At 37.0% G+C, this 10,047-nt stretch overlaps 1 protein-coding gene across 1 annotated transcript; it reads left to right on the top strand.

The window, feature by feature from the left end:
* Positions 1-311: 311 nt before the first annotated feature.
* Positions 312-8,930, top strand: LOC140241918 (NADH dehydrogenase [ubiquinone] 1 alpha subcomplex subunit 5-like). Its single transcript, XM_072321668.1, has 5 exons — positions 312-389; positions 5,187-5,231; positions 6,411-6,527; positions 7,421-7,486; positions 8,174-8,930. Exons 1-5 carry the CDS (start codon positions 369-371, stop codon positions 8,270-8,272), a joined length of 348 nt encoding a protein of 115 aa, XP_072177769.1. The 5' UTR covers positions 312-368; the 3' UTR covers positions 8,273-8,930.
* Positions 8,931-10,047: the final 1,117 nt, after the last annotated feature.

The raw sequence follows: 10,047 nt of genomic DNA, 5'->3' as shown, positions 1-10,047 counted from the left end.
AGGGTTATAGGGTCAGGGGAAGGGTCCGGGATAATTGCCCGTTTGACCTGTCCGCCAATATTTACCTCAGTGATCATTATAATGCTGTCATACAAAGTTTCAAATCCCTGTATGTGATCGATCTGACAGGAATAAATATATCTGAATTGAAATGTTTGTTTTTTGTTTTTTTGTTTTTTTTTGTGTTGTGTTTTTGTTTGTTTGTTTGTTTGTTTGTTTGTTTGTTTTTTTATGAAATGGCTCTTGCAGTCAGTGCGTGTGCTAAATTCTTATGCGGAACGTGAGATCGATCCGACGCGATTCTGTTTCGATCCGACGATAGTTGCACACTGTTTGAACGCCACACACAGTCATCAGACACGATCAAGATGTCAGGTGCTATTAAAAAGGTAAATTAACACTGAGTGTTCCTATTTCTGAGAGCTGAATTCAATGAGAAAACTCAGTTTTTGTTATAGAAATGTGTGAACCATAGAGTGAATTTTAGTTGTATGATTTGACTCTGAAATCAGAATATTTTTACTGCTTACGTGCTGTGCAGTGAAATGGTTACAAGAAATACAACGACTGGGACTAGGTAGTAGGATGTGAACCACAAGGATTATACTGTGTCTGTCTGCAGAGCACCGCTGGCACTTGGGGAAATGTTCGTCTGTACAATGTCAATGTAGGCCTATTTAGCTCTCTCTCTCTCTCTCTGACTCTAACTGTCTGCTAAATGGTTGTTTAGATTTACCCATACTTTGAGCAGCAGGAAAACAACCGATTTTTTTTTTTTTTTTATATTTAAAACAGAAAACTAGGAAAGCTGTTTGCTTCGAGAAAATTTTAGGCGAAGTCGCTCATGCTGACGGAGGGAGGATGGTTTACATGTGTATGCATGTAAAGTTTTACATTGTAGAACCAGAGAGCTAGAGGTGGGATGAGAATTAGGTAGTATACTATCAGTAAATTGTACATGTATTAGAATGTGGGTTTCTCTACAAACTGTACTCTGACCCTAACCCCAGGGTGCTGTATGTGTTGAGGTCGCTGGTGTGGTTACTCTGACCCCAGTGTTATCTTTCTTTTCTGCACAGTCGCAGTCAAATTTATCACGATCTTTAATCAGTCACAGAGCATGATGATGTGGACATGCATTTTTAGACTGAAAGATCAGTCTGTATTATTGAGTATATCAAAGTTCTGCAGAGAGCCCGTCTGGCTTCATGGAATCCCTCTCTGAAGGAGAACCGTAAAAGTAAAAAAGAAAAAAAAAATGTTCTAAAACTGGACAGGCAGGTTTTGGCTTTGGTTCTGCATGCAAAAGAAGCTGTGCCAGGAGCATCAGAGTCAAAAGTACTGTCATGGCGCTCTTATCTGGAGGCATCCTCTTTTCAGTTGTTTCCATGTGTTTTAATTTCATTTCATTTAATTTTATTTCCAACAATGCAAAACATTTACATTCACAAAATAACACAATATCAATACATAGTACAATGTACATTGTAGTAACAAAGAGAAATATGTGAAATTAACAATACTACGCATCACAAAGGCAGATGAAATTGAATTAAAATTCTGAGTAGTAAAGTATTGTGCGCAATCCTCCATTTTGTCTGCTTCTGTTGGCTGTTGGTCAGGGGTGCTTGAAACAGTTCTTCAACTGTTCTGTCTATTGTTTGTGTTGTTATTTGATATCCATTCTGCATCAAGATGTAAATCAAAATGTGGCAGTTAATGAAAAAGTACAACTTTCTTCCCTTTTTCATCCACCTTGTGTAGAATTTCTTGTTGACCCTCATTTTTCATGGATGTGATTATCATAAAAATACAAATTGCAGTTGATGTGTAGCCACAAGTAGTCCTTGCATTACATGTGTATTCTTCAATGACACATTATATTCAATACAATGTATTATTTGATATGCTATACTATGCTCAAAAATGTGTGATGCATCAATGAGTTGCAAAATGAGTAAAAGAGTCAATGTTTTGCTGTATGGGAAGGATGTATGTGTACACTTATATCTGTGCATTTGAAGTACACATGTACTTGATTATTATCATACAGAATAAAACAAGATGCTGAAGTGCACCCCATTTTACATGTAGCTTGTAGGACAGTCAATTTCTGTGTGCTGGGTTTTTTTCATACAAATTAAAAAGAATTTTATCGTCAATGATGTCTGCTTGTCATATGTTAAGGAACATACAATGTATTTTATGACTTTCTATAAACATGCTAATAGAAGTATATGATATAAACAATACACCATTTAGGTTTTTAGCTCACCTGAGCCAAAGGCTCAAGTGAGCTATTGCGATCGCCCTTCGTCCGGCGTCCGTCGTGCGTCGTGCGTCGTGCGTCGTGCGTAAAATTTTTACATTTTCATCTTCTTCTTGAAAACCCCAGGACCAATTTTCATCAAACTTGGCAGGTAGCATCCCTAGGGGGTTAGGAACTCAATTTGTTAAAATGGGCACCATGCCCACCCAGGGGGCCCCCAGGGGGGCCCAAACCCCCCAAAATTAAGGAATCTGGTTCTCTAGAACCAGAAGTGATAGAGCTAAGTTAATACTATGAGTTAGTACATTGATGACTGTAGTTTCAAGTTTGTTCGTGGCAGAATCAGGGGTGCCCCCCTTGGGACCCAGGGGAGGGGGGTGAGGAGGGGTCCTAATGGGGCCTAAATTGCACATTTTTATCTTCTTCTTTAGAACCCCATGACCCATTTTCACCAAACTTGGCAGGTAGCATCCCTAAGGGGTTAGGATCTCAATTTGTTAAAATGGGCACCATGCCCCACCCAGGGGGCCCCCAGGGGGCCCAAACCCCCAAAATGAAGGAATCTTTAAAAATCTTCTCTAGAATCAGAAGTTATAGAGCTAAGATAATACATGTACTATGAGTGAGTACATTAATGACTGTAGTTTTCAGTTTGTTTATAGGAGATCCAGGGGTGCCCCTCTTGGGGGCAGGGTTGGGGGGGGGGGGGGGGGTGGTTGGGAAGGTCCAAATGGGGGCCTGAATTGTACATTTTCATCTTCTTCCTGAAAACCTCATGATGGATTTTCGTCAAACTTGGCAGGTAGCATCCCTAGGGGGTCAGGATCTAAATTTATCAAAGTGGGCACCATGCCCCACCCAGAGGGCCCCAGGGGGCCCCAATCCCCAATGATTAAGGAATCTTAAAAAATTTGGGCCCTTATTGTACATTTTCATCTTCTACTTGAGAATGCCTGGTCAAATTTTGGTAGAGCTGTGAATAATTTAGATTAGTGACTGCGTGAAAGGTGAACTTGCGATACTCAGGTGAGCGCTAGACCCGAGGGTCTCTTGGTTTTTTTTTAATTCTTGATAATTGTATGTTGTGCACTGTTTAATTTCCTCATTGGAAAATATTTCTGTTTTGCTTCTTTTTTTTTTGAACAATGTCAATGTTTCTTAACCCTATAAAGCCCAAGCTATTTTGACCCCTGCCAGGCCCAAGGGGGGGGGGGGGGGGGCACATTGTGCCCCCCCTGTATAACTTCTTTATTATATGATGTATGACCGTCATATTTGGCACATGGGTAGAGCAACTCGTACTCTACATGACCCAACATTTGAAATTTCTCAAGGTCACCCACTGAGGGCGCTGTTTACCAAAATATAAAGAAATACATAGGAAATACGCTAGAATCATGTTTTTTCTGTTTATTTCTTTATCCCCAGTATATATCTTTGTTTAAATATCAATCATTTTCATATTTACCACAAAGATAAAGCAAGTCAGCCTTCACTGTTTGTTATGGTTGAAATTTCTCAAGGTCAACACATGGGGGCGCTAGTCATTACAATATAAAGAAATATATAAAACCTATAATGTATTGCTTGGAATGAATACATATATTGGTATTGCATTTCATATTTCCAAAATATTGTAATTTTGAGTTTGCAGATTGATAATATGATAAACAAATGATATTACAGGTACAGCTTGTGTGAAAATAACACAAAATAAAAGGGTAGTCTTTGGAAAATGCTGTATTTTCAATTATTTTTTATTATATCTATTGTTTGATGCCTATGTCGTATAGAAAATAAAGGAAATAATAAGAAAATCATTTCAGGGTAATTCACAACCATAATTCCTTCACCCTTTGGTTCTTCAGCAAATTACAGCCAAGAAAAACCCCATTTCATCCATAATTATACTATTAACTGAACTTGGAACAGAAAATCATGCAAAATCTGACGAACATGGTTGTCAATTTATGGTTGCCATGGCAACCAGCAATATCGGATATAGCTAAATTATATATCAAAATGTGCGCAATAAGATTTTAGGAAAAGTCACCAAATTTGGTTGAAATCGGGTAAAGGGTATAGGAGCGGCAAACGAAAATATGGTAGGGGGGGCACAATGTGCCCCCCCTTGGGCTTTATAGGGTTAATCAACCAAGGATGTATTCTTCTACCTCCAAAAAAACTATCGCCGCGATGTTTCACGCCTTCTTTTTTTCGAGCCTCCCGCATCTTTTGACACCAAATTTGCAATGCCCGGGCATGCGGTTCCAAAGTTGCGCATAAATATGTACGTGCATGTCAGACCAAAAATTGCTCAAAAACGTGAATTTGTGTACAATTTTAATGCAAACTGTGCTTGCAGGCGAATTTCATAAAAGCATGATTATTTGGGAGTTTTATTGGTTAAAGTCAATTAATAACATATTTTCTTGTTTGGAACAATGTCGCGGACAAATTTCATAGAAAAAAACAAAGAAACACATAAGAAATTCAAAAAACAAAATACTTAAAGAAATTTTTTCTGATTGCACAATTTTTTTCTCTTACATTTGCTAAGGACACTAAAAAGAATATTTACACAAAAAATGTGCCTGTTTTGAGCTTTCTTTAGTGATTTATACCAAATTGATTTGATGCATCATTATGCATAAATTAGCATAATTTAGCATAAATGATTATTATTTTATTTTTTTTTTAATCATCTACCTACAGTGTAAATAGCCCGGCCTAGTTAGGGTTAAGGGTTCATACGTATTTTGATTATTGATCATTTTAATGGTCATAGATTTAATAGTGTCACAATAAGAAATTCAAATTACTCCACTGTACATAACCATGCAATGATGTTGATGAAGCACTCTCTTTTCCATTACTGTATGTACTTTCTTTCTTCTTCTTCTTTTTTTCTTTTCAGTCTACTGGTCTGGTTGGGATAGCAGTGGAGGCAAAACCTCATGAGGTCAGTTTCAATCACATTAACTATTTAGTATTCAATTGGCACTATGATATGAAATTCTGCTGAACAACTTTTGTAGTGGACATCCTTTATAGCATACAGTGACAAAATGCATTAATGATCTGTGAACTCAACTGCAGTATAGAAATTCTAGCAACATACATGTACAATGTACAATGTACTCCCTCAGGTTTGAGTTTCTTCAGTTTGTCTCCCTCTACAAATGAACTCAAACCTGAGCCTTCACCCCTCTGAGTAATATCTTTCTTTCATATATGCCTTGTCCGCCTTGGACTACTTAACATAACAATGTCAGAATCTCGGAGCTTGGGTATTTGTTCCATGTTCGTCGTGTCACTGCCGGCAACCAGGGACAGCCTGGTGGTAGTGTCGCTGCCCGGAAAGCAGTAGATGACAGGTTCGAGTCCCACTGGTTCCTTTTTTCCGACATGTTTGTTAATTTACAGATCAGCAGTTGCGATCTTAACAAATTTTCATTTGTAGAGGGAGACAAACTGAAGAAACTCAAACCTGAGCCTTCACCCCTCTGAATAATATCTTTCTTTCAATGTACTCCCTACTTTTTTTTCAGAACTGTAATTTCATGCATTTGATATCATCTGTGGAGGTCATTTCTCTCTCTCTCTCTCTTTTGATATTCATTTAATTGTACAGCTTTGTTGTCAACTTCCTGTGATGGGGCTTGTACCTTCTTTTGTTGTAAAGGTTACAAATGGTGTTTATAATGTTTCATATAAGTTGATAGAATTGATAACTTCCATATCTTGCCATGTCATAATAATATCATGCTAGCAGTTGTGTCAGAACACGATAATGAAAAGGTACTGCCATCCTGCTAAAGAAAGGTGATCATTCAATATTTACACTGTCTTAGTCTCTCACTGTCACCTCACACTGACATCCTTAAGAAAGAGAATTATCTTCACACATATTGTTTGATAAGTAGAGAAAGACACAAATATTACAGGACACTCTGGGATTAGCATGTGTATCACTAGATGTCCAGAGTCAAATCACAAACTGACTGTTAGTAATGTATTGTGCTACATAGAGTGTGGAAGAGCGTTTGAGTCCCATAAAACGATCTGTTTGATATCAATGAGCAATTTACAGTGTACATGATGTTCTAATAGCTCTGTTAACTTTTTCTTTTGTCTGCAGAAATTGAGGGTTTTGTACAGCAAAATCCTTGCCTCCTTACAACAGATTCCTAAAGAGGCATCATATAGACAGTACACAGAGCAGATAGTGAATGAGCGTCTTGGTGTTGTCCAATCTGTAAGTGATGGTACCATTTTCCCACTCAGTTTTGTGTCTCATTGATTACTGCACTTTGCCACTTATGGGAAAACATAGCTGTCTGGGACATTTTAACTTTCAAAAAGTAGCACTACTAGTAGTCTGATGCCTGAAATCTGGTGTGACCAAAAGCAAGTATTTTGCGACCATACATTCATAAATGCGATTGCAAGGACACTTTTTTCCTGCCAGAAATTATAGATACAGTGATTTCAGTGGCACAAAATGCTAAAGATCCTGGGATTATGCATAGCAGTTCTCATCAGTTTCCCTACTGAAGAAGCAAATATGCTGTGCACAAGTGAGATTACAGCTATGTGATCATCTCAAAATTTATTTCTGAAATCTCAGAATTAGCATTTATATCATCCAAATATTGCCTACAGTGTACGATGTACACATTACAAGATGTAGTTGTTGAAAGTTAATAGAATACAGTATTAGCAAGTTTTGATTTGTAAATTCCTGCAATGTCTGGCATTCCTGTTATTTTTACTAGTAAAATGTAAAAAGAATGATATAGTTGCTCAAAGTGAAAATGGGAAAAGAAGACAAAAGCACAAGGAAAACTGAAACCAAGTTGTGCACATAGCCACAGCAGTTTAAAGCTTGGTACACTGTATATGAAATCAGGTAGCATGGTGTAATATTGGGCCCTGTAGTCATGTAACCACAGTTTGGCTTATGGCATAATTTGGCATAATTTTCTGTAATTCAGGAATCAACTTCAGGAACCGTCCAGGATGACATGTGATAACGAATCAAAATATCATTGATGTATCTCAAACCAAATTATGAAGAATGAATGACTACTGAAAATATTGTGTAATGAGTGGTATTTTAAGATTTTTGTATACTTTTTTGCATTGCAGGAAAATGATGTTCAAAAGATTGAGAGTAGACTACAATCAGGGCAGATTGAAGAGGTGATTCTTCAGGTATGTAAGGAATGGATCAGCAATGAGAATTAATGCAGATGCCTTCTTCTATAGTACATACAGGGGAACCTCATTATAATGAGAACCATTGACGTTTTGATGATCATGATAACAATTTGTATGGTAGCCTTCTATTTGACCATGAAGGGCAACTTTTCATCAAGCATGAATTTGTACTGTACCAGTCATAGTTGTGAATGTAAGACCTGTTAGTTGAGCCCAGAGATAAATTTTGACTAAAGCACAAGTTGTACTCTATTCTTTCTGAATACATGCCAGGGCATATGTGTGGAGTCCATGAAGATATGCATCTTTCTTGATGTGCTCCTGGTGGCTGTATTTTGATGTTTTTCTTTTTGCATTTTGTTCATGCCTAGATCTTGCTGAATGTATTTAAATAAACAACTGAAGAAAAGAATATTTCCTCTTGCAACTTGAGGGTCAGTGGAATGTAAACAGCTTTAATTAAAGTACTCATGAAAAGCAAACCAATAGTTTGTTTAGATAATACACATTTGTATGAAATACATTTGTACATGTACATGATGTATAGTATATAGCATATCCTATATGTGTTAACATATTTCACCTTTGTGCTTGCATTAGTATTGTGTGATCTAAGTATTTTGATGTTTTAAATGATATTTAAAAAAGAAAGGAATGTCGTCACAATTTCTTCAATTTTAGGCGGAAGCAGAGCTGTCATTAGCAAGGAAGATGGCAGACTGGAAAGCATGGGAACCTCTGGCTGGTGATGCCCCACCTGGTCAGTGGAAGTGGCCATGAATCTGAAAAGTTCAGTTGTGCAAACATTATCACCTGAGAAGTCTGAGTACATTTGTTTCACATACAAGTGTATGAGTGTGTGAAGACCTTTGTGTATGGACCCGACAGTTTGAATGTGTGTACCTTTGTAGGTGTAAGATATTTAAATAAAAAAAAATAACAAGAAGAACATCAGTTTTAAGTAAGGAGATACATCTACCTGTACAAATTTCAAATTTTTCAAAATTTCATGCAGACCTACTGTATACAATAACTCTGACACCCTCTTTGATCCCCTTTCTTTTTCCATCTGGATGAGTCATTCTGTGGATTGCTTATGTTCTAATTGTGAAGCAGTAGACCTTTCCTTGGCTGTGTCTTTATAAAGCAACAAGTACTACATGATTTTCTTGGTTTGCTAATACATAGTCACGAACAGGTTCTTCTACTTGAAGAAGCCTGGAGTCAAAATTAGAAATGTAGGAGTCGCGGGCGTGACAGGTTCACATAAAATGACTGAAGAGTGGCGATTGTCATGTCCCCTTTGCTCAACTGTAATCTGAATGTTCAAAGGTGCGAAATGATGGTAATGCTGGAATGTGAGATTATAGTGCTTGAGATAAAGCACTCTGGCCATTGCCACATTGTATTTGAATAAAATTTATTGAGGAAAGATGCAGATATTGTGTTTTACTGTCATGATTTCAAAGTTGTCTATCAATACACTGTGGTAAATTTATGAAGGAGGAATGCATTTTTAGTTGGCCTTATCAGTCAGCCCTATCACAGTACATATATTTCTAAGAGAAATCAAAATTAGCACAGTGGATATAATTTCTGCATATCCCACTGTATGTATGTATATGCCTGTAGTGTACATGTAATATGGTAGTTTGATCTACTTACATATGCATAAATTAAAAACTTGAACAAAGCAAAACAAAGACAGAACAATGTAAGTGCTAGGAGCCAAAAATAGTCATGCCAAAGTTCAACAGGATTGTTCATACAGCTGTATTACATTTTATATCCCAAAACAGCAGTAACCACTGAAAGGAATGTATTTTAGTAGGGTAATACACCTTGTCTACAACAAACTTCCAAAGACTTGTCACGGTAATCTGCTCCAATAACATTGATTGTTTACAAGTGTGAGATATGTATTAAAGAATGTGATCAAGCAAAGGAAAGCATTAAAAGATGTCACAGCATGAATTACACAATAGAAATACAGCGTGGCAACAGTTAACAATGTTACATTTCCCAAGACAAGACATATAAAATGATGAACATGCAGGGTAAATGATAATTAGACATAGAATGGACTTCCAGGAAGCCTAAATAGAAGCACCACAAAATGTAAAGCTCTGTTAGGATTTTAACTTAGAACAGCAAAACCAAAACTAAAATAAATTATGTATATACATGTATATATACATTTATTATATCTGATTTTTTTTTTGTTAAACTAGAAGTATCTGCAAATTCAAACAACTAAACTGAATTCCCTATGAAATCTCCTCTGTTAAAACCAGTTTATTTTATCAATACTTAGGCCCTATACATGTATAATGGAAGTTTGCCATCCTAGACATGTATGTATTTTCTTCAATATCTACGTGCATTTCTCTTCAGTTTGTGAGCACTCAATGTGGAAATTTTAGCATAATGTGTGTGTGTGTGTGTGTGTGTGTGTGTGTGTGTTTGTGCATGTGTTTGTGTATATGTAGGTACATGTGTAGTGGCTGACATGTGGAACCTCCCAAATGTACACGCTGTTGGTATGTCCTGGTGTG

This window comes from Diadema setosum, chromosome 2, assembly GCF_964275005.1.
Source record: "Diadema setosum chromosome 2, eeDiaSeto1, whole genome shotgun sequence".
Lineage (NCBI taxonomy): Eukaryota > Metazoa > Echinodermata > Echinoidea > Diadematoida > Diadematidae > Diadema > Diadema setosum.
The sequence above is the reverse complement of the archived record's forward strand: the minus strand, read 5'-3'. Positions and strand labels throughout refer to the sequence as shown.

Coding starts and splice junctions, on each gene's coding strand:
- LOC140241918 (XM_072321668.1), top strand. CDS start 369: ATGTCAGGTGCTATTAAAAAG. Junction 390..5,186: donor TGTCAGGTGCTATTAAAAAG/GTAAATTAACAC, acceptor TTTTCTTTTCAG/TCTACTGGTCTGGTTGGGAT. Junction 6,528..7,420: donor GTCTTGGTGTTGTCCAATCT/GTAAGTGATGGT, acceptor TTTGCATTGCAG/GAAAATGATGTTCAAAAGAT.